This window comes from Vulpes vulpes, chromosome 13 (assembly GCF_048418805.1).
Source record: "Vulpes vulpes isolate BD-2025 chromosome 13, VulVul3, whole genome shotgun sequence".
Classification (NCBI taxonomy): Eukaryota; Metazoa; Chordata; class Mammalia; order Carnivora; family Canidae; genus Vulpes; species Vulpes vulpes.
Genome location: NC_132792.1, coordinates 15,729,433 through 15,754,131, shown reverse-complemented (window position 1 = coordinate 15,754,131; position 24,699 = coordinate 15,729,433). Strand labels below are relative to the sequence as shown.

Below are 24,699 nucleotides of genomic sequence, written 5' to 3'. Positions count from 1 at the left end.
CCCTGGGCAAGGCACTTGGCCTCCCTGGCCTGGGTTCATTCTTCCATAAATTGAGGCTCATAACAACTGCTTTGCAGAGTTGTTGTGACGACTCATCCACATAGTGAGGAAAATTTCAATTAATCAAAGTCATGGTTGTTTTAGTTCTAAGATTACCTCCACTGTGAAGCCTTTTGCCTTCCTCCCAACCTGCCGTAGGGAATGGAGAAGCCTGCTCTGTGTTTCATAAACTCTCCTTCTTGTCTATGCAGCCACCAAATGCTCCATAGACACCTTCTCGCGGAGGGAGTCCCTGAGCTCCCTGCTTCAAACCATGGGTCCCCCACTCTGCACCCCATCCTCTTCGTGGCTTGACTTTTCTCCATAGCGCTTATCAGCTGCCGGGCTTCCACCTGTTTATGCCTGTGAATGTGAGCTCTGCCGGAGGACGGATGCCTGTCTGCTCGCTCCTGTCTCCTGGGCTCCCACAGTGGCATCTGCACTCGTAGGGCTCACTATTCGTTGACTACATGAATAGACCACTTTTGTACCACTGAGGGTGTTGGGTTGGCACTGCCCTGCCTGGCTGTGAGGGGCTGAATTGAGTCTCCCCACCACCCCCCAACTACCAAATTCATGTATTACAATCCTACCCCCCTGAGAATGTGACTGGATTTGCAGATAGAGTCTTTAAAGAGGTGAAGAGGCCCTTGGGGTGAGCCCTAGTCCGGTGTGGGTCCTTCTGAGGTGACCAGGAGGTAGGCATACACAGAAGGAAGGGCGTACTGAGGACACAGCGGGAAGGTGGCCATCCACAAGCTGAAGGAGAGAGGCTTCGGGAAAAACCAGCCCTGCAGACACCTCAGCCTTGAACTTCCAGCCCCCACAACTGTGAGCGAAATATCCCTATTGTTGAAAGCCTCCTGGTCAGGGGTACTCTGTTGCATACGGCAGCCCTGGCTGATGAATATTCAGGATGTGAGGGTCTTAGGATGAATATTTAGGATGAATATTCCAGCTGTGAGCATCTCAAGAACAAGAGCACAGGTTTCTTCAAGTCTGTCTACCCCACATCCTCGGGGCTGGGCCCACACCCAAACCCAGTACACAGGGGTCTGATCGTCCCGCAACACAGAGGATGATGATGGAAGAAGCTCCAGGTGGTGAGGCGAAAGCTCTGCAGACACCCACAAGTGACTTTTGTCATTGTCTTAGAGGCTGGCCAATTTCATTATATATTATTTGTCCCAAGGTTTTGTCATTTCTCATTCACCGTTGGGTTTTTCTTTGTGGTGCATGATAAATCCCGCAGTGGACAAAAGGAAAACCGAGACCATGTCAAAAAACACGCAGGGGAGGCGAGAGTCTGTGTTTGGTGCTGGGCTCCCTCTCCACGCACCACAGGCTTGTCGCGCTCTGTGACAGTTGGGCTGTGAGGGCTGGGACGGCTGGGAAGGAGGACGTGCTGTGCAGAATAGTCACAGATGAAGGAGATTTCTTACCTCTCCTCTCCTTCTGGGCACCAGGATCTTCATCACAAATGTGCTTGGTCCTAACCTACTCAGGCCACCCCCCGAAGGCAGGGATTGCTTCTGAGGCTCCCAGAAGGGAGCTGCTGGGCCCTTGGCATGGTGGCTAGGGGCAGCCAGCAGACAGCTGGGTGCTGCCCATAAGTGGGGTGTCTGCAGGTTGACACAGAATGTGCTGGTGCCTGCCTCAGACCCACTGGGAAGCTGGCCAGGGTGAGACCAGCAACACAGGGCTAGTCTGATGGGATATTCACCCCCACAGCATGCATGGAAGGGGCTGTGTTGGAGTTTTGTTTGGGGTTTTTAGGGTTGGTTTTTTTTTTTTTTTTTTTTTTTTTTTTTTTGCAATTCTATTTATTCATTTGCGAGAAAGAGAGCATAAGCGGGGGGTGGGGGCAGACTCTGAGCAAGAAGCCTGATGTAGTGCTCAATCCCAGAACCTGGAGATCATGACCTGAGCCAAAGGCAGACGTTCAACCATCCGAGCCACCCAGGCACCCCTGTGTTGGAGATTTAACATGCATTTCATTCATTAATTCCTTCCTTCATTCATTTTTTTATTTGTGCCAATTCTGCGTGGTAGGCACCCAAACCCGAAGATGCCTGGCTGTACCGTAGCCTTCATGCCGCGAGTACCAGGCTTCACAGCGCTGGTCCCAGTCTCGCTGGTGGCTCACGGACTTTCAAACAGATGCCACATGCTGCTGTTCTGTAGATGCTGTTCTCACCCCCTTGCCGTGCCAGGATTATTCTTCCAAGGGCAATGGTTCTTGCAGCTCCATCACGGGGACCCCAAGAGATGAATTCTTCAAAGGCTCAGTATTTTCTGAGCCCTGCCTCCACTTCTCTTATTTCTTCCTTCATCTTTCCTTCTTTTTGATCTGCTGTGGTTTGGACTCCTGGTTGCCAAATGAGTTTTAGAAGATACTGTTTATTCTGAAATGCAATTTTTTGGAACCTTGAGAAGTTTTAGGGTGTTTTACCACAGTTTGGTTCACTTCTGGGCCTCATTTATCAACAGATTTAAATCATCCTACAGATGGGGAGTTTCTGTTAGAAAAATCTCTTATCTCATGAGAGCCCATTCCTGCCTGATTACTGTGTCCTGCAGGAGAAAAGTCTCCTTTTGATCCCTCTCTTAAAAATTGTGTTTTATATGCCCAAGCCTCTTGGCTAGTGTGTGCAAATTTTGCCACCTTCTGCTGTGTCAATAGCACCCTCTTTAGGGCCTCCTTCCCCTAATAAAGCTCCTCTACTCATATGAGCCCCAACATACACACACACGTGCACACACATGCACGCATGTAAGGGGGCACACACATGTGCATACACAGTCCTGAGCATCCACAAGAGGTTTTGCTGTGCCTCCTCACCCCGCATCAGCCACGGTTCCCACGAGGTAGCCATCCTGCAGTTAACTTAATTATTCAGCCAACATTTATAGAAAGTATGCTATGGGCCAGGTATGATTCTAGGCTCTGGGGAAACCACAGTGAACAGTTTCTGCCTTTATGGGGCTTCTATTCTAGAATAGCACTGTCCCATAGAAGGTCCCTCAAGGATAGAAACAGCCTGCACTGTTTAATAGAATAGCCACCAGCCACATGTGGCTGTTGAGCACTTGAAATGTGGCCAGTGTGACTGAGGAACTGATTTTTTAATTTTTTTATTTTAATTAATTTAAATTCAAAGAGTCACATGTGGTTAGTGGCTGGCATATGGAGAGCACAGTTCTAGAGGAAGAAATGATTAAGAGGGTAAATATTCTCTCCTCCCTTCTGTAAGCATAAAATGCATAAGTAAATCTTTTTTTTTTTTTTAAGTGGACGCCTGGGTGGCTCAGTGGTTGAGTGTCTGCCTTCGGCTCAAGTCATGATCCCATCAGGGGTCCTGGAATCGAGTCCTGCATCAGGCTCCCTGAAAGGAGCCTCCCTCTGCCTATGTCTCTGCCTCTCTCTGTGTCTTTCATGAATAAATAAATGAAAAATCTTTAAAAATTAATAAATAAAAATATTTTATTTATTTATTTGACAGAGAAAGAGAGAGTATAAGCAGGAGGAGGGGCAGGCAGACGGAGAGGGAGAAGCAAGCTCCCTGCTGAGCGGGAAACCCCACGTGGGGCTCCGTCCCAGGACCCTGGGATCATGACCTGAGCCGAAGTCACACGCTTACATGACTGAGCCACCCAGGTGCCCCTAAGCAAATCTTAAATATTGAAAGGTGTTATGAAGAAAGCAAAGCAAGGAAGGAAATAGAGTGATGGTGGGAGGCATTAATTTCAGTGGGGTGGCAGTCAGGAAAGGCCCCTCCGTGGCAGGATGACTTTAAAGGAGGTGTGTGCACTGAGGAGCTCTGGGATGGGACGTTCCGGCAGAGGTCTTGAGGTGGACGGAGTGCATCTGCACCAGCATCCGGAGCATGACGCCCAAGGGGGACAGGAAGCATGGGCCACAACATGCCAGGGTATGCGGTTAGGAGGGCATGGAGAAAGGCCTTCACGCAGAAAGGCGACATGAACGGATTGGTATCTTAGAACATCCCTCTGCCTTGGAGAGGAAGGAAGCAGGAGACCCACAGGAGGTGCTGCAAGCTTCCAGGCAGGAGATGATGGGAGCTGAGACAGGGCAGGGAGCAGGGGGAGTGGTGTGAAGTGGTCTGATGGCGCTGGATTTATTTTGAAGACAAGAGTCAACAGAATTGCTGATGGATTCATTGGGGTGAGACAAAGAGGTTTGGGCAGAAGGAGCAATGGTGGAACCATTGACAGAGATAAACTCTGGCGGAAACAATGTGTGGCTGAGGGGGAAATAAAGAGTCTGAGCTACAAGAATGTGAAAGCTGAAGATGTGGGCTTGGGTGTACTCAGTGCAAAAAGGGCATGGTCCCCTCTGCTCTGCTGTACCGGTGTCCTCTCCTCACTGGTGCCCTGAGGGATCCTCAACCACAGCTGAGGATGTTGCCCAGCATGGAAAGGCCAGGGCTCCTCCTTAGAATGGCTGCATTCTGGGTTCACAAGGGGAAATGCCGCCCCCTGGGTCCCGCTCAGCTTTGTCACCTGTGCCCCTGAGCAGACACGTGTGCGCAGAGTCTTCCCTTGTTGCTCATAAAAATAAGTCTTCATTCCGCCCTTGACCACTCTCCTCCATGGGACTCAAACCCAAGCCAGTGGGAGGGGCAACACAGTTACAATTTTCTGTGCTGAGATCATTCTCAACACTCAAACGGTAGACTTCAGAGATGCCATCTCTCCCATTCTCCTTCTCCCTGGATGTCAGCTCTACTTGTCTCAAAACACATCTCCCTTCTCTTTTACCCACACAATGGAAGGGCCCCCTGTCTCAGCCCATGCACTGAGACACTCAACATGGCCAGTTCCCCAGTCTGCCTTCCGTTAACAATTCCTACTCCTAATAAACAAATTGTTTCTGGACTCCCAAATTAATATTTGTTTAGTGCAATTCCAATCAAAGTTCTCTTTTTAAATTTATTTATTCATGAGAGACAGAGAGAGAAGCAGAGACATAGGCAGAGGGAGAAACAGGCTCCTTGCAGGGAACCCGATGTGGGACTCGATCCCAGGACCCCAGGATCACGACCTGAGCCAAAGGCAAGATGCTTAACCACTGAGCCACCCAGGTGCCCCCTAATCAGAATTTTAACAGGGTTTTATTTTGCAGGTGACTCTGATTTATCAAAATTGATTTATGGGATTAGGTGACCAAAGTAACCCAGAAATGTTTACAGAAGAAGAATAATAAGGAGGAATTCACACTCCCAGATATTAAAATATACTCTAATCTACCAAAAAAAATTGAGACATTAAGTATGAGTCTCAATAGCTAGATAAAAGGCACAGAATAGGTGACCCAGAAATACCTTAGTATATATAAAAATTTAATGTATGACAAAGATGATTTCACAAATTAGTGAGAAAACATAATACAATACATGCGATGAGATAATTGGTAACTTTCCAGAAAAATGATTAGAATTGTATCTTATAGCTTAACCCTTAATTCAATTTTAGATGAGTTAAATGTAACAAATAAAGCTAAAACACTCTAAGAAAACATAGAATATGTCTCAGCCATCAAAGCAGAGAATCACCTTTTTTTTTGATGTGCAAGTGATTTTTATTTATTTAATATTTTTGTTAAAGTATAATGGACGTATAATATCCTGTTTCAGACGCACATCATAGCAATTCCCTGTTTCTTGTCATTATGAAATGGCTCCCATGATAAGTCCAGTTACCACCTGTCACCATACAAAGTTATTACAGTATCATTGACTATATTCCCTATGCTATACATTGTATCCCCAGGGCTTACTTTTTTGTAAGTGAAAATTTGCACCTCTTAATCATTAATTAGCTAGTTCATGTGCCCCCCAAACCCTCACCTCTCTGGTAACCTGCAGTTTGTTTCTAATAACCAGGAATCACTTCCTACATATAAAATCACAATGAAAGGAGCCACAAAAATAAAAAGGTGGGTGAATTTGCTGCCTAAATCTTCAAATTTTTACATATAAAACATGAAAAACACCATATACAAAAGTAAACGGTAAATGATAGACTAGAAACATTTTGCAACAAATATAATAAAGTACTGATAGTCAATCTAGAGAAAACTTGTGAATTAATAATAAAACCGCTGAGCATCACACATAAAAATGGCATAAATAAGCAATTCAAAAAGAAAGAACACACATGGCAAGTAAATCTCTGAAAACAGTTCAACCTGATTAGCAATCAAGGAAAGCACATTAAGACGGTTTAACCCCATCTACTTGGGAAAGCTTTTTCATGGTCATATTTCATGTAGGCAGAGTGGAAGGTTGGGCATTCTCATTCGCTGCCAGGGGAAGATTTGGCTGATGCAAAAGTTGGCCATAGGAGTCTAGAAAACCTAAACGTGCATACTCTTTGACCCAGTGCTTCTATTTCTCAGCATTCATTCATCCAAAGTTGGTTATCAGAAATAAGGACTCAGGGTGTTGACTATTATATCGTTGAAGAGAGCCAAAAATTGGAAATAACTTAAATGTCCAACAGAAGTTGAATGGCTAAATACATCACATGTGGTGTAGCCCTACAAGATAATACCATGCAGCCATTTTCTTAAATCATCATTTTGCTCAATATTTATAGAAACGAGGAAGCTTTCAAGTGAACTGAGGGAACTCTAATATTTGGGGTGATTTTTTTTTCTTCTTTATACTTCAAAGCATTTTTCTGGATTTTTCTCCACTGGTGATTTTACTCTTATGATAAGAAACAAAAGTGACTATCCATTTCCTAATGCCCATATAAACACCACTTGCCAGCCCCAGGTACGCATCTTGCTTCTGAAGTACCGTCAATTAAAGTAGCTTGAGAGCCCAGTGACATCTTGTCTTTGACATCCCCTCCGTCACCCCGCCCACCATGCAGCGCCTTTGTAGCTTTTCTGTTTGCCTCTAAATATGAACGAATGACTTGCACCCTCGTTTGCTTGCTCCGGGCCAGTTCCTATTGCCCTTTCCAAAGAAAGGAAGAGAAGAATATGATCTTTCATTTTTATGCTGCACCCAGTCTTGACATCTGTGCTTACTTAGGTGTGTGCTTTGTTTGGAGTGCCAGTTGGGATGGGTTAGAAAGAAATGCTGGTTTCTTCTGCCTTATGGAAAAACACTGACCCCATCTTTGTTCTTGTCCCACAGATATGATGCTGCCTCTTGTGTGTAGCCGTTGGAGCAGTTACAATTTTCTGTGCTGAGATCATTCTCAACACTCAAACGTTAGACTTCAGCATTCAAGGGAAGCCAAAGCCATTGGAGGGGGAATAAAGCCCAAAGCCTTTTAAAATCTTACTTGTCCCAAAAATTTCACTGCCCCTTCCCCACCTGCCCACCCCAGCCCCCAAATTAAGCTATTGCACACAGACAGGCAGCATGGCGAGCAAGCGAAAATCCACAACCCCGTGCATGGTTCGGACATCACAAGTAGTAGAACAAGATGTGCCCGAGGAAGCAGACAGGGCCAAAGAGAAAGGAATCAGCACGCCACAGCCTGAAGCAGCCAAGGACAGTTGGACAGTGGAACCTGAAAACTCTTCCAAAGAAAATGAAGTGATAGAGGTGAAATCTACAGGGGAAAACCAATCCAAAAAACTCCAGGGTGGTTACGAATGCAAATACTGCCCCTACTCCACGCAAAACCTGAACGAGTTCACGGAGCATGTCGACATGCAGCACCCCAACGTGATTCTCAACCCCCTTTACGTGTGTGCCGAATGTAACTTCACAACCAAAAAGTACGACTCGTTGTCTGACCACAACTCCAAGTTCCATCCCGGGGAGACCAACTTCAAGCTGAAGCTGATCAAGCGCAATAATCAGACTGTCTTAGAGCAGTCCATCGAAGCCACCAACCACGTCGTGTCCATCACCACCAGCGGCCCTGCGAGCGGTGACAGTGATCCTGGAATCTCAGTGAGTAAAACGCCCATCATGAAGCCAGGGAAACCAAAAGCCGATGCCAAGAAGGTGCCCAAGAAGCCCGAGGAGGCCACCCCCGAGAACCACGTGGAAGGGACTGCCCGCCTGGTGACAGACGCGGCGGAGATCCTCTCGAGGCTCGGAGGCGTGGAGCTCCTCCAGGACACCTTAGGGCACGTCATGCCTTCTGTCCAGCTCCCACCAAATATCAACCTTGTCCCCAAGGTCCCCGTCCCACTGAACACTACCAAATACAACTCTGCCCTGGACACGAATGCCACCATGATCAACTCCTTCAACAAATTCCCTTACCCAACCCAGGCTGAGTTGTCCTGGCTCACAGCTGCTTCCAAACACCCAGAAGAGCACATCAGAATCTGGTTTGCCACACAGCGCTTAAAGCACGGCATCAGCTGGTCCCCAGAGGAGGTGGAGGAGGCCCGGAAAAAGATGTTCAATGGCACGATCCAGTCGGTACCCCCGACGATCACCGTGCTGCCGGCACAGTTGGCCCCCACAAAGGTGTCACAGCCCATCCTCCAGACAGCTCTCCCGTGCCAGATTCTCGGCCAGACCAGCCTGGTGCTGACTCAGGTGACGAGCGGGTCAGCAACCGTCTCTTGCTCCCCCATCACGCTCGCCGTGGCCGGAGTGACCAACCACGGCCAAAAGAGACCGTTGGTGACTCCCCAAGCTGCCCCCGAGCCCAAGCGTCCACACGTCGCCCAGGTGCCAGAGCCCCCACCCAAGGCGGCCAACCCCTCGCTGACCCCGGCCAGCGACCGCAAGAAGACAAAGGAGCAGATTGCGCATCTCAAGGCGAGCTTTCTCCAGAGCCAGTTCCCTGACGACGCCGAGGTCTACAGGCTCATCGAGGTGACCGGCCTGGCCAGGAGCGAGATCAAGAAGTGGTTCAGCGATCACCGGTACCGATGTCAGAGAGGCATCGTCCACATCACCAGCGAATCCCTTGCCAAAGACCAGTTGGCCATCGCGGCCTCCCGACACGGCCGCACGTACCACGCGTACCCGGACTTTGCCCCGCAGAAATTCAAAGAGAAGACACAGGGTCAGGTTAAAATCCTGGAAGACAGCTTTCTGAAAAGCTCTTTCCCGACCCAGGTGGAACTGGAGAGGCTAAGGGGGGAGACGAAACTGAGCAGGAGAGAGATTGAATCGTGGTTCTCGGAGAGACGGAAGCTCCGGGACAGCATGGAACAATCGATCCTGGATTCCATGGGGACTGGCAAAAAAGGCCAAGATGTGGCGGCCCCCAACGGTGCTCTGTCTCGGCTTGACCAGCTCTCTGGTGTCCAGTTAGCCAGCTCTCTGGCCAGCCCTTCACCAGCAATGACGAAAAGTCAAGAACAGGTACACCTCCTGAGGAGCACGTTTGCAAGAACCCAGTGGCCTACGCCCCAGGAGTATGACCAGCTGGCCGCAAAGACCGGCCTGGTCCGAACTGAGATTGTACGTTGGTTCAAGGAGAACAGGTGCTTGCTAAAAACCGGGCCCTTGAAGTGGATGGAGCAGGACCAGCACCCGCACACGGCGGGCGAGCAGGCCTACGACGCGGCGCAGAGGCGGGCGGCGAAAGCCGTGGCCGCTGAGAGCCCAAAGAACGGGAGCGAGGTGGGTCCGCAGCATTACAAGGACCCCAGAAAGCTCTGCGAAGAGGACTTGGAGAAGCTGGTGCCCAGGGTGAAAGTGGGCAACGAGCAGGGGAAAGACGGTGCGCCGGCAAAGCCTTCAGAAGCCACCTCGGACAGGTCAGAGGGCAGCAGCCGGGACGGCCAGGGCAGCGACGAAAACGAGGAGTCGGGCGTTGTGGATTGGGTGGAGGTCACGGTCGGAGAGGAGGACGCCGTCTCGGACAGGTCCGACAGCTGGAGCCAGGCCGCAGCCGAAGGCACCGCGGACCTGGCCGGCTCGGACTCAGACAGCATCCCGGCCGAGGCTGGCCAGGCCTAACAGGTACCGACCCTCGCCTGTTCCACCCAGGGAACAGGGGGAGGGTGCTGGCTCGCTTTCTTTTTATGGTCGGGGGCAGTATAGGTTGTAGGGGACAGAGATGCTGACCCAGACGATGGGTTCTTTGTAAAAGTTGTTGTTTTTAAAGCCTTTTTTATTTTAATTTCATTTATTTATTCATGAGAGACACAGAGAGAGAGAGAGAGAGAGGCAGAGACACAGGCAGAGGGAGAAGCAGGCTCCATGCAGGGAGCCCGACATGGGACTCGATCCCGGGTCTCCAGGATCACGACCTGGGCTGAAGGCGGCACTAAACCGCTGAGCCACCCGGGCTGCCCAAAAGTTGTTGTTTTTAAAAGGAAGAAAAGTAGTGATGCCAGCTGGCCAGGTCGGAGGGCTCAGAGGGGTCCCACAGGACCAGCCGAGAGGGTCCTGGGTCCTGGGCTCCATGTAGAATGGCAATCAGATGCGAGCCAGCAGGAGGTAAGAGCAGGTTTACTGAAGGGAGAGGGAGAGAGAGAGAGAGAGAGATCGAGAACAGATACAGAGGGAGTGTCTGGGAGACTCAGAAAATTAAGGAGCTTGAGTCTCGTCTTCACGTGGGGTCTGGGATTTTTATTGATGAGTATGGTCTGGTGCACGTGTCCTCTCAGGCATCCAGGAGTTGTTCAGAACAAGGACAGGGGCAGGTGTCATCATAAGTCACTCATTCCCTGGAGCCAAGGGGTCTTGACGTCAAGATGTCTAGCGCCAGTGGTCTAGAATAGGCATATGCACAGGATTGCCTCACCCCGTCATTCCTGAGATGTTATTAGAAGACTCCAGAGAAATCATTAACTCCTTGCCCCTGACAAGGAGGACATACATTAAGGCGTGTGTAGGGCGGGGTGCAGGTCCTAGCGAGGATAGAAGCAGGAAAGGGAGCAAAAAGCAGATTTTTATGGACTCCTTCAGTCTCCCTGTGTCACTAGGGGCTGGTAGATTTTGTGTGCTCATTTGCAAGGCTGTGCCCATGGGTGACAGTGCTGCTGCCTGTGGCCTGTTTTGGACACCACACTTCGGGGCCTATCCATTCGAAATTCTAGATGCCGTTGCAGCAAGGACACATCCTCTGCCTGCTTTGTGTTCACTGCCGTAAGAATCAAAGGTGAAAAGGATGTATCTTTCCCTTTTTCTTCCCTTTTTTTTTTTTTTCATTTTCTTTCCTTTTTGGATTTTCAAGAGTACTTAACCAAGTTTCCTGGCTAGAGATTTGGGGTTGTTTTGCTTTAACCTGGCAGGTTTGGGTATTTGCCTTGTCATGGCTAAAGGAAGGGTTAGAGCGCATCTCACTAAGTAACCCAGCTCATAATTGTGCTGATTGGGTCCCTAGAACCCCTTCAGTCTGGAAGAGACTGATGTAAATTAGGCCTGTAGAGCCACAAAAGCCTGGGAAGGGAGGTTACCATGGTTACTAATGGCCATGTCATCCACATGATGGGACATGCCACCCAAGCCCTGGTGTTTGTGCTTTCAGGAGAGGTCTGTGCAAATCAAGGCCTAAAAGCCCAGCAGCTTGCTTGGTGGTAGATTTAGAAAAGAGGGGGCAGCAGAGAGAGGGGTTCAAGAAGCAAAGATCACCTTAGCCAAAGCCAAAACATTCCAAGGGCAGCTTGGAAGTAGGAGGAAGACATGAGATTTACAATCTGCCCAGATTGGCTTCTCCAGAGGTCACTTAAAAGGCAACAGAAGGGGATACCACCCCCCACCACCACCACCATCCTAGGATATCATCTTTAAAAATAATGAAATAAAAAATAATAATAATGAAATAAAGGTAAGAACCTCCTGAATGATTGATAAAGTTCCAGAGGGAGCCCTGGAAATTATCATACCTCTTTATTAAGGAGTTTGGACGACTTTGGCTGGTCATGCCACTCATTAATTCATTTATTTCGTAGTAAGATGAGGGGCCTGGCAACAAAATGAAGTCTTCTAGAAACATTGTTTTAGCCAATTCCATCAGCAGTGAAACTGGCTGAAAGGGAAATTTAAGGAACAGCCAATTGTAGATGCCATCAAGTCTTTTTGCACCGCCACCCCACCCCTGACTTTTCAGGAGGGAGTGGTAATTGGTTACAGGCCAGGATGCAGCATGGGGCGGGGTGGGTGGGGCTAGTGATAGGAGGGGGCCAAGGCTCGGAGGCTCCCAATGGTTATCAACTGCCCCCCACCATCTGGCAAGCTTGGTACTTCCCTCTGGCTATCTTTCTGCCTTCTTCTGAGACTCTACCAGCCCAGCCCACATCTCCCTTGCTGAAATGAGGGAGCCATTTCTTTGGTCCAATCAGAATCTGCCTGAAAGCTCCTAGCTTGCCTTGTTCTTCTATCCTTGACCTTTTCCAGTGCATGACAGGAGTCTCCGTGACTGCTTTCTCCTCTTACCGTGGACTAGACAATAGGGTTCAGTCCAATTCAGCAAATCCCTGCTGCACACCTACTGTGTGCCGGGCTCTGTGCTCAGCACCAGAGATAACGGGGTAAAGAAGACAGATGAGAGTCCTCACTCACATGGAGCTCAGTCAGGCCAAGGACAGAGGAAATTGCTCTTGCCTTTACTAACCGGGGCGATCCATGGTGTGGTGGGGACGTGCACAGCTGGGCAGAGGAGCACACAAGAGGATCACCAGACTGAGGGCAGGGCAGGCTTCCTAGAGGAAGGGACATCCATCTCGGGGCCTGGCAGAGGGGAAGGAGTTAGCCAGTGCACCCACAAGGCAGTGTGGTTCATGTGGAAGGAACAGACAGGCAAAGCTCCAGAGACAAAAGAAGGAATGGTACAGTTGAGGAGCAAGAGAGTCTGAGCATAGCCAGAAAGCTGAGTTGGGGATTCAGCAGACGAGGAGGAAGGACAATGGGATGAAAAGACGGTGGTTTTCCCCAGCAGACTAAGCTATTCTGATCCTGTCCTGTTGCCGAGTTTGGATATAAGAATGCTAAGTGTCCCTGAATCCCAGAGTGAGCTGAGATGGCACCTCCAGATCCCCATTCCGGAGTGGGGGTCATCTAGGGGTGGCAACTCCCCAGAGGCCCTGGAGGCCACCTGTCCCCATCCGTTCCCTGAGCTGTGCCACCACCAACAGTTGAAAACGCCCATCCAGCGTTGGCAGCCACTGTGCCTGCCCCTGACCCGAGGCCCAGAGAAACACAAAGTGGGGAGGCAATGCTCTCACCGTGGAGAGAAGCTTTGGAGGAGGGCAGAAGGGTGGAAGGGGGGTGCAAGGGGTCTTGAGGAGCCGAGGCTGAGCCAGGTGCTCTCGTCACAGATGATCTCACTCAGCGCTCCTAATGACGCTGACAGGTAAGCGTTTCTAGATTTTTTTTTTTTTAAGATTTATTTACCCACTTTAGAGAGAGAAAGAATAACAGGAGGGGAGCAGAGGGGAGACAAAAATCAGCAGACTCCCCGCTAAGCGCAGAGCCCGACTCAGGGCTCAATCCCACGCCCCTGAGATCATGACCTGAGCCAAAATCAGGAATCGGGACGTGCAACCAACTGAGCCACCCAAGTGCCTCTCTAGATTTTTATAAAACCCAGAAACGGAGTCTCAGAAACCAAGGAACTTATCCACCTTCTCCCAGCCAGCGCCCCAGTTCCGCTCCAGAGCCCTGGCTCCTGCTGCTGTCTCTGCCTCTCTCTTTCTGCAGAAGTCCCCATTTCTGGCTGACCCCCCCCCCAAGGGGTAGGATTGGGAGGAGAGAATTCCCAGGGTGTTTTGAACTGACAGCTAAGCACTAGATAATTCTGAGATGAAGGAGCTAGCTGTTTTCTTCCCCTCTCTCCTCCACAAAAAAAAAAAAAAGGAACACCCAGGAACCCCCTTCTATGTTTCTTTATGGCAAACGCCACAAGTATGAGCTGAAAAATGTTCCCAAACAAGATGCTAAGATTTACTCAACACCTGGTGACATCCGACATCCCTAATTGGCTTCCTGATATTTCCGAGGTGCCGCTCTATGGAGAAATGGGCGGCCTGCGGTCCACGCTGGTGGTGGCATCCTGCGCAGAGACACCCCTTAAAGGAACCTTTCAACTTGGAAGAAATCCCTCCAAATTACTTCACAGCTTTTATGAACTGAACACATGGGTCTCTTGAAATTCATAAATATTCAGCGATGCCTTTATTTAAACACATATTTATTTAGGAAGCTGTAGTTGAGTTCAGTTGTTACACATATAATAATCCTGAAAATAATGCACAGTTTGGGCTTCAAAAAAGGTGTTATGGGATGTATATATGAGACGGAGAGAGAGAGGGTGAACCTGAGTGAGCAGCTGAGAGCAGACCCCAGGGTTCCCCTACCTTCTGAGTTAAGCATCCCCCCTCTGCTAAAGCTTCGAAAGGCTCATCATGACAGCGTTCGACTCAGGCCAGGGTCCCCCAGCCTTGAGGTTAGACAGAAAGGTAAGGAGTCCTTTCCAAACCTTGAATTGTGTCGTGCTGATTCAACCTCTGGGTCCCGTTATTGAGCCGTCCATTGAGAGACCTGTCCTGGTGAGAGGCTGAATGGTAAATTCCTCCTTTCCGAAAAATGAGTCAGAATACTTGAGCCACACATTGCCAAACATATGCCTCGATGTTTGGCCAGATGGAATATCCCAGTACTCCTACTACTGAGAGTTTCTATTTACTGGTATATGCCATGTGCTTGGGATTCTTCTAAGCACATCCAGTAAATCATTTAAACGTCCCTTCATCCCTGTGAGACAGGTATGGCTTTCTTCCCATTTTGCAGAGGGCAAAACTGAGGCTCAGAGAGACCCGCCGTGGGCTCCTCAGCCAGCAGCAGGTGGAGCCTGGGGGCCACCTCTCATCAATCAGGCCAGCGCCTGACCCAGCCACAATGGCACCACCATGACAGCTCAGGCCAGACCAACCGGACTTGACCATTTCTCAATTCAATACACAATTACTCATCCACAAGTTTGGTTACCTCCCAGTTTCTGACGATTTCCAACTCGTGATTAGGGATGGTTTTGGAGAAGAAATCAATTTGGTGAAATGTCAGAAAAGCATTTTCCATAGTTCAGCTTGCTTTAGAAATCCAAGGCTACCAAGTGTTGCATCCTGGCTATAAGTTAGGGTACAGGCTATGTGTGCCCCCACGATCTGTTCAGATTAGCTGTCTAAATACAGATATTTGAATGCGTGGATGGATAGTTGGGTGGATGGATGGATGGATGGATGGATGGAAGGAAGGAAATGTAATTATCTGTTTCCCTGTCTTTCCTCTACGAGACCACTGAACTCAGGGACTATATCTCATTAATATCTGAGTCTCCGGGGCCCGATTCAGAGCGAGTGCATAATAGCGATGTATTGAACCACCCTGAGAATTAGCAAACATCGTTGGCTCTCAATTGTCTGGAATCTGGTATTTCAGGCCTCTGCTTTTCCTCATTGTTTTCCATCACCCAGTAGCTTTGTTGGCTGACAGAAGGCAGAGGAGAGGGGTTGGGGACTGGTTGCTTCCCATGTGTGTGAGCAGCTCCAGGAAAAAGTCTGCTGGCGAACCCATCCCTGGGTTTTTGCTGGGTGATGCTTCTCAGGACCGCCCATTAGCCTCGCTGCCCCGGCACCTAATGGAGAGTGAACTGTTACCACTTCCATTTACCTAATTCTGGAGCTTCTTGTGTTAGGAATTCTCACTGTGCTTTGGGCAGCTTGTAGCAATGTTAGGGACCGTGAAGTCTAAGTTCCTTCATTTGTCAGAGGAGGGACTCAGGTCTAAGGAGAGGAAGTAACTGGTCCAGAGGCATCCATCCTAAGTGACTTGGCTCACTGATGCATCAGGTATTTGTGGAATGGCTACAGCATGCCAGACTCTGGGAGGCTGTGGTGCCCAGCACGTCCTCAAGACGTGCCCACAGTCTAGCGAGGGATGAAGCTTGAAGGCAACAAAACGGAAAGATTGTCATGCTGACAAGTTTTTTTAAGGAAAGGTACGTGGTCTGTGAGAATATAGAATAGGGGAATTTGACTTGATTTAAGTGGTTGGGGGGAAGCTTCTCTGAAGAGATAATAAATGAACTGGAATCCAAAACAGTCAAGTACAAGTTGGCTGAGAGAGAGGAGAGGACCAGCATTCCAGGGAGAAGATACAGCATACTCCAAGGCCCTGAGGCTAAAGGAGACCTAAAGCATCAGGGGACCTAGATGGGGGCCATTGTGGCTGTGATTAGCCTAAATTCACACTTCATAGACATGCAGGGGTTAAAAGCCAGTGTGCTAAGTGGACTCCCATATAATCCAAATTTCCCTTGAAACTCCACTCCTTCACCAATAAAGAAGACTGTGTGACTCTGTGTGTATGATTCTATAGAGAAAGGCCAAGACATTCTTGAGATACTCCAGGAAAGAGCCAAAGGAAAGTCATGTTGCAGGTATCTGGGTGTTCAGTCCTTTCTGCCCTCAGGGAACTTTATTCTCTCTTACTAATAAGTTTCCGCAAGCTTAACACTTAACGATATTAGCCAACCAGGGCTGCCAGAAGAGAAGGCCACAGACTGGGTGGGTGGCTCAAACAACAGACACTTATTTTCTCACTGTCCTGGAGGGTGAAAGTTCGAGATCCAGGCGCCTGCAGTGTTGGTTGCTGGTGAGGCCTCTCTCCTTGGCTTGCAGACGGCCACCTTGTCTCTGTGTGTGCCCTCCTGGTCTTTCCTCTGTACGTGTGCACTCCTGGTGTCTCCTTCTCTTCTTCTAAGGACATTGGGGCCCCAGCCTATGGCTTCGTTTAACCGTAATTACCTCTTTGTAGGTCCATCTCCTAAAACAGTCGTATTGGGAGCTGGGTCTCAACAGATGAATGGTGGGGGAAGGGACATAATTCAGTCCGTAGTACTAATAGAGTTGTCTGTTGTCGTCAATATGAAATAATACAGGTGAAATCCCCCACAGCCGGGAGGAGGCAGGGTAGGGGGGGTGGCATTAGCATCAACAAATGCTCAGCTGCCCACTCTGAATGGACACTTTTCTATATGGAGAAGAGCTTGGCCCAATGCTTCCTGCCTTCCCAAGTTGACTTTTTCAGTTGGGACCCCACCGGTACAAGCTGATGCCATCAGGTGTTAACTGCATCTCAGGGGTAGGTGTGGGGAGCAGAAGCAAGGGGTAATGTGCTAAGCCCCGACCCACAGGCGCTCAGCATGCGTTGACAACTCTCTGAAGTCAACATTATTTCTTATTTTCATTTTATGGTAGGGGAGAATGAGGCACAGAAAGGCACCCCATCCGAGATCATTGAGCTAGAAACTGGGGGAGCTGGCACTCAAACCCCAGTCCACATGCATAAACACTAGGCGTGTGCCCAGTGTTTGCCACGATTCCAGTTGCTCACATTCTTTGGACACCTCTGGTTAATGGATGATGATATCCTCTGGTGGGAAAAGAGCCGGAAAAGCCAGGAGCCCCTTTGATTCCTTCTGCCATCAAGGCTCCTTACAAGCAGGCTAGGGGAGATCTGCCTGGCTTATGAGTCTCAGCAATTTCCCCAAGCCCAGGGGCTCCCCATACTGTTGCGGGGCAAGCGCATTGGCCAGACATGCCTGAGCTGACCACGGCCTGGCATGAGAACAATTTGGGATGAGATGGCGTCTTCCTGGTCCCCTGGGAAATTGCTTAATCCCGTTCCCTGCCACCATGTGTTCCTTTTCCCACTTCTAATTAAAATCAGACCATGCCCCCCTCTCAAGCAAAGAAAGTTTGACTCAAATATTATTAAGATAATAAATCACGATCACAGTGCTTGTTTTTCTTCCTCACGGAGCCCCGTGTTACTCTCTCCTGAGTCCGCAGGGCTTAGGGAAATCCCTACAGGGAAAATTAAAGAGACACAGAAACAGAAAGGTATCACATGGGGAAAGAATTCTAATTTTTTCATGTTTCCCCAACGGGTAAAGTAATAAAGAAGCGGCTTTTGCTAAAGAATTAGATAGTAGTTTTTAACCCTCTAAGTTGTCCCCAAGATAGAAAGAGACCACTATGGAGGCAAAGGGCTCCCTGTCCTGGGCACATTCAGGGAGAAGCTGGACATCTGCTTGGTAGAGATGTTTGAACAGTGGCCATAAGCAAAGGGCCTGGTGACCTTGCTGGTTCCTCCCGAAGCTGATAACCGGTGCTCGGAGATCAAGTCATCAATTCATCGGGTCAGGTCACTGGTTCTCTGCAGTGAGGACTGTCCCCTGGCCTAGTGGTAAGATTGCAGACAGAAGCCCAGGGGATTAGCAAGAGGCCACAAGGTCAAAATCACTGCGCTACTCTAAGATAAAAACCCGAAATGGGAGCTGTCACCAACCTTGTGTCACCAGCCACCCCTCTCAGAGCACCAAGCTTTTCCTGTGTTTCACTCACAAATGAACCTTGGAGTACACGGTGTGGGCCAGACCCAGCGCGAGGAGCAGGGCCAGGAGCCAGCGGGGGATGCCGTGGGCCCCATCCACGACCTCACGGGGCGTACAGTTAACCAGGCACTTTGAAGACTGCGTGATACGGTTGTGCTGGGGAAGCCCTGGGGCAGGAGCCCTTCACAAGGAGACCTGAGGACCCTTGGGAGCAAGGCCTTCCAGGAAAGCAGCCTCTGGCTAGCCCGGGCTGCCCATGGGGGAGGCGACCAGGCCGTGGCTGTGCCCCGCACGGGGACACCACCCTACCTTTTGTTTCCAGCAGCTTCCCAGCCTCGCTTTGAGAGCACTGCTAGCTCCCACAGTCCTGCCCGCTGCTACCCGCCCTGGAGAGATCAGAGGAGACTTGAGGTCCAACGGCTCCAAGGTGCCCCCAGGACCCCAGAGCCACCCACAAACATCTGGGGTCTCTTCTTCTCTCCAGGTCACCCTTTTGTCCTTGCAGTCTGTTTTAGGGTTTGTTTTTTTTAAGATTGTATTTATTTATTCATGAGAGACAGACAGAGAGAGAGAGCGGCAGAGACACAGGCAGAGGGAGAAGCAGGCTCCATGCAGGGAGCCCGACGTGGGACTCGATCCCGGTCTCCGGAACCAGGCCCTGGGCTGAAGGCGGCGCTAAGCCACTGAGCCACCTGGGCTACCCAAGGGTGTTTTGTTTGTTTGTTTGTTTGTTTAAGGGGTTTGTTCATTCAATATGTCTTTTCTTCATGAATACATCTGGTTGGAGGATTTTGTGTGTTCATGTCCACAAGAAACGACCCAGGGAATCCTAAGCACCCTAATACTGAGGTATATCTAAAAGTGTGAGCGTCTATGCCATTCACTTGAAGAGACCGGGTTCAGTTCCATTTTTGAGGGGGAGTGAAAGAAAATAGGCCTCCGCTATGCACATGTGCGGACCCGCGCACACACGCGTGAGCTCGCTTACACCTAAGGCCCCGATTTTACACCGGGCCTGCCTCAAGGAGAAAGGAAGCAGGATTTCGGGAGCACCTGCATGCTTTGCACTCCTCGTCGGTAACCGTCCCAGCAGGCCAGCAGGTGCGAAGCAGGGAAGTGATGTCAGGGAGGTTAAGGGACTGACACGGACACCCAGCTAGGAAGTGGCAGACGCGGGATCCCGGCCACTGGGCACCTTCCACTCTGAGCCACCACCGCCAACACCCACAGTCCTGCACTGAGCTGGTGCTCTTCAGCCTGGCTGGGAGAAGGACGAGCAGTAGCTGTCTGCCCACCTTGGGCCTTGCTTCCTGGAGTCCGGAGAACTGTTCAGGGGGACATCCAACTAGGGGCAGCCCCCTGTGCAAAGGGGGCAAGAGACCCAGTTTGCTGGGGAAAACCCAGTTCCTTGGGGGAGCACTGGAGGAGGCTGGCTGTGGTCCCAGTGCCCACCCAGGGGTGCGTGTGGCGCTCCATGGGATCGGCCAGAGGCCTGTGGTCCTCTCGGGGTGCCCGGAATCACCAGCCCCTGCCCTCATAGCAGACGTGCTCTCTCTCCCCTGTCCCCAGGTGGCTCCATGCGTGTGCGACATGGAGCCTGGACCCACACCAGGTGTGGGAGCAGCAGTTCATGTGGGACTGGCAGCAGTTCATGAGGATGCAGGCTCCAGCACTTACGATTTGCCTGCCGTTGTTTAATCTCTCTGAGCCCCCATTTCTCCCCAGCGTGGTGGGCCTATCGGTTGCCTATCTCCTGGGCTACCGTAAGGAACAGACGAGAAGCAGTAGCACCTAGCATCAAGCCTGGCTCATAGCAAGTAGGAGAGAAATACCAGCTACTGTCACTACTGTCACAAGCAGGGTGGTTTTGTGCTGCTGAGAAGTCGTATGACTTGGGGAGCTCACCCTTCCCCCCCCCCAGCTCCCCTCTTTCTCCTGGTGAACTGAGTGATGTTGGCAGCACCGCACGTAAGGACCCCCTTGGCTCTTACGATCCAGTGACTTTTGCTGGGTCACTTTCAGGCAGTAGTGGGTCCCAAGGACACCCCTGGACTCTGCTTTCAACCACAGACCTTTCTTTCACAAGCTGGCTTTTTTTTTTAAGATTTATTTATTTATTTATTCATGAGACACACAGAGAGGCAGAGACACAGGCAGAGGGAGAAGCAGGCTTTCTGCGGGGAACCCGATGCAGGACTCGATCCCAGGACCCCAGGGTCACACCCTGAGCCGAAGGCAGACGCTCAACCACTGAGCCACCCAGGTGCCCCTACAAGCTGGCTTCTTTACTCCAGCATTGAGTCCCCTTGTCAGGAGAACATGTGGGTACGTTTGACCTCCAGACACTGGGAACCAGTGACAACAGAGATGGTCTGCTGGGGCCTCTGGCCGAGCAGTCCAGCCCGCTTGCTCCTGGCACCCCGTGCCAAAGCACCTCTCAGGGCCCCCCCTCCACTCCTTTCTCAGCCAGAGAAGTGGCTGAGCAGCAGCGGTCCTACCAGGAGGGAGGCAAAGGAAAAGCCAGTGGCCGCAGAAATCTGCAGATTTGATCCCCATCCAGGCTGTCGTGGATTACTAGCAGTACCCTTTACAGCCCTGGGCCCTCCCTGGGAGTCCCATCCCAGGAGCTCCAGATCCTGGGAGCCCACAGGGTGACAGGGGTGGTGTGTCTTCACTCCCTAGGGCTGCCTTCAAGGCCCACAAAGTTCACACAACAGAAATGCATCCCCTCCCAGTTCTGGATTCTGGAAGCCTGGTGTTGGCAGGGTTGGTTTCTTTCTGGGGGTCCTAAGGGAGAGTCTGTTCCACGCCTCTCTCCTAGCTTCTGGGGGTAGCTGGCAGTCCTTGGCATCCCTAGGCTTGTGGATGCATCACCAGGGTCTCTGTCCTTGTCCTCACGTGGTGTTCTTCCAGTGTGAATCTGTGTCCTGATGTCCTGTTTATATGTCACCAGCCGTAGGGTATTAAGGGCCACCCCCAGGGACCTCCTTTTAACTTGATTACTCACTCTGTGAAAGAAACTTCCAAATCGGGTTACATTCTGAGACACTAGGGATGAGGACATCACTATATCTTGTTGGGGAGACACCATTCAACTCATCAGAGGGCCCTTGTACTGTTTTCATAACTTCAGAGAACATAAGAATTAAGCATTTCTCCCTACGGACTCTTCATAAATAACTGTTTGTATATTTTGAGCACAGACTCTGGAGATGGTCTGGGTGTGAATCCTGACTGGGCCATTTCCTAGCTGTATAATCTTGGGCAAAGTCTTCATCGTCCCTGTGCTCAGTTTCCTCAGCTGTAAAATGGGAATAATGGCCACACTCCCATGAACAACAAACTAAAAATGCATGGACGCCTGGGTGGCTCAGTAGTTGAGTCTCTGCCTTTGGCTCAGGTCTTGATCCCAGGGTCCTGGGATCGAGTCCCACGTCAGGGTCCTTGCATGGAGCCTGCTGCTCCCTCTGCCTGTGTCTCTGCCTCTTTCTCTCTCTCTGTCTCTCATGAATAAATAAAATCTTTTAAAAAATACATTTAAAATGTTTCCTCTTGTCAAGATCAATGTTACATATCCAACCATGCTAGGAAAAGGCTGCACCTAACAAAAACAACAAAAACATGTAATAGTATGTAGTATATATTCACTGTGTACAATACTTACTACGTAATCATGTTCTGGACACTGTTCCAAACGCCGGTGCATGTGTCAGCTTAATTAATCATCGCAGCAAACCCCATTTTTTCCCATTTTACAGTAGCAGAAACTAAACCCTAGAGAGATTAAGTCACATGCTTACAGCTCTACTGTCAGTAAACAGAACCGTTAGGCCCCAAATCCAGGTTTGTCGGACTCTGGAACCTCTTAGGAACCCCTGTGACCCGCTGCCCCTCCAGGAATAAGGAAGGGCCCTCACAATGATGTAAAGAGTCCTAGGCCACCGCCTCCACTTGCCCAGAAAAATCATCCTGTTCTCAAAGGCCTGACTCGGGGGGCACTTCCTGGGATGTCACAGTGTGCTCAGGAAAACACATTCCTTTTTAAACACTGGCCCCAGACTTGGGCACTCGTCTGTCCTCCAAGCCCCAGGATGGCTTTGGACGGGGGCCTCCCCCAGGAGAGCCAGGAAGAGCCACCCCAGCCCCCTGCCACCCAGGGAACCATCATCTCCTGACGTCTTGTCTCTGGTTTTGTGTCTTTCTAGGGGAGTGCAGCGGAACTGCCAATGCTGATAAAGGGGACGCTCTGTCTTTGATGAGAGAAGAGAACCTCCCTCCCCGGCCGGCCTCGGGCCTCCACCCTGGCCAGAGACTCCAAGTGCAACTGCCTGGCTGCGTGCGCTGCGGGTGCAGGAAGCCCAGCCTCACGCACCCCGCCCAGAGGACCGGTGGGAATTGTTCATAGTGCCAAAGTCCTACTACTGCGTTTTCAATGGGTCCCTGTAAATAGTTTGCTCCTCTGCCCTGGCCCCCACCTCTTGCGATACTGGAAACAATTTGTACAATGTGGGAATTTTGTTACCTTTTTAATCAAGGGCAACCTCCTTTTCCAGCACTACCATTGTAAGGTCTTTTTCCAGGAGGGAGGGCTGATCACATGTGCTTTTCTCTTTTTTCCTTTTCTTTTTTTTTTTTTTTAATCTTTATTTTATTAATTTTGGGGAGGGGGGATGTTAGCATTAGTGCCGTTATATCTACTGGATTTTAGGTAGGGAGAGTTGATTCTTTTTTTTTTAAGTAGTTTGAAATTTGGGAGATTTCTCCGTGGGGAAGGCTAGGATTTGGGCACCTGTCTCAACTTTGAGAGGGTTCGCAGATGGCAGATCTTCTGGATCAAACCCATTTCCAGTTCTTCCCCCAGCCACCCCTGGGGTCCCTGTTTAGCCACGCACAGGGCTTTCCAAACTGCCAACAGATAGATCTGGCTTCTAGACCACCTGGCCTCTCTGGCTGACCTTGGGCTGAGCCAGCACCAGAGACCCGGGGAGCAGATGGCTCCCCTCTTTCAGCCTCTTTTCAGATACCAGCAGAAAGGGCTCCCACCTTTTTAGCATTATCATTACTTTGACAAAACTAAAACAAAAAGAGGTCTTCCTATCTAGATGGTACAAAGATGAACAGCTTTGGTTTTGACTTCTGTTCCTGACTGGCTTTTCTCCGTGTGGTTATTTGACAAGATTTCAGCTTGAAGCCTCACCCATGAATTGATTTTTGTTTGTTTGTGTGTTTGTTTTGGGCCAATTTTAGATTCCTGAGTGCACTTTTCTTTTTTTCCAGTTAGTCCTAACTTTTAAAGAAGAAAAACCAAGAGACAGATCTGGTGTAAATGTTGCAATATGAATTGTGTTTGCAACCCATTCCCCCCACCGCCCCCCATTTGGGTACACTGCACAAATAAAATGCTAGGGAGTTCGGGGAAAGAAAAACCATTTTTTTCTAACTTGTTGCTCATTTGTTGTAACTCAATAAAGCAAAGACTAAACATTTTTATAACCTTTTCCTCTGCTCCTCATTCTTCATTGCCTTCTGGCTCCTAGGGAATGGGCATGAGGGTTCCGACTCAGCCACCCCCCATTTCAGAGTGGTTATGACAGATTCACTTGACATTTCTCATTTTCTGTCTCAGTGAGGTCCGACAGCACAAATGGGGCTTTAAAAACAGGGCACAAATGTTGATGTGGAAATCTGTCATCTCTCTTTGACACAGAGGAGTGAGTGATAGGCCCTCCTTCCTCCAGGGTCTTCACAAATAGATTCATAAAAGACTTCAGAGTGGGAATGAGATCTGTGGGCCACGTACAGCACCACTGCTCGCACTCAGGTGACCCAAGGTAAGTCACTTCCCTCCTCCGACTGCTGATGACTGGTGACTAGGACACTGCCATTTCTCGGAGAAGGCTGGCTTTTGTGTCTCTGCCCAGGTAAGATTTAAAGAGTCCCTCACTCTGCAGAAAAAGGGGAACCCTCATACACTGCCAGTGGGAATGCAGGCTGGTGCAGCCCCTCTGGAAAACAGTGTGGAGGTTCCTCAAGAAGTTAAAAATAGAGCTACCCTATGACCCTATGATTACCCTATAAAATACCTTATGATTACCCTGCAAAATACTCTAAGATTGCACTACTGTGTATTTAGATACTGATGTAGTGATCCAAAGGGGCACCTGCACCCCAATGTTGATAGCAGCAATGTGCACAACAGCCAAACTGTGGAAAGAGCCCAGATGTCCATTGACAAATGAATGGATAAAGAAGATGCGGTCTATATATACAATGGAATATTACTCAGCTGAAATCTTGCCATTTGCAATGCCATGGGTGGAACTAGAGGGTATTATGCTAAGTGAAATCAATCAGAGA

The 24,699-nt window shown here is 49.8% G+C and overlaps 1 protein-coding gene across 2 annotated transcripts in view; it reads left to right on the top strand.

The window, feature by feature from the left end:
* The window catches only part of ZHX2 (zinc fingers and homeoboxes 2), a 162,643-nt gene extending 138,808 nt beyond the window's left edge, over window positions 1-23,835 (top strand). For both annotated transcript variants that reach the window (XM_025993399.2, XM_025993400.2), the window contains exons 3-4: window positions 7,212-9,962; window positions 22,548-23,835. In XM_025993399.2, coding sequence (XP_025849184.1) covers window positions 7,443-9,959 — 2,517 coding nt within the window. In that variant the 5' untranslated portion in view covers window positions 7,212-7,442 and the 3' untranslated portion in view covers window positions 9,960-9,962; window positions 22,548-23,835. The remainder of the gene's footprint in view (window positions 1-7,211; window positions 9,963-22,547) is intronic.
* The last annotated feature ends 864 nt before the right edge of the window (window positions 23,836-24,699 follow it).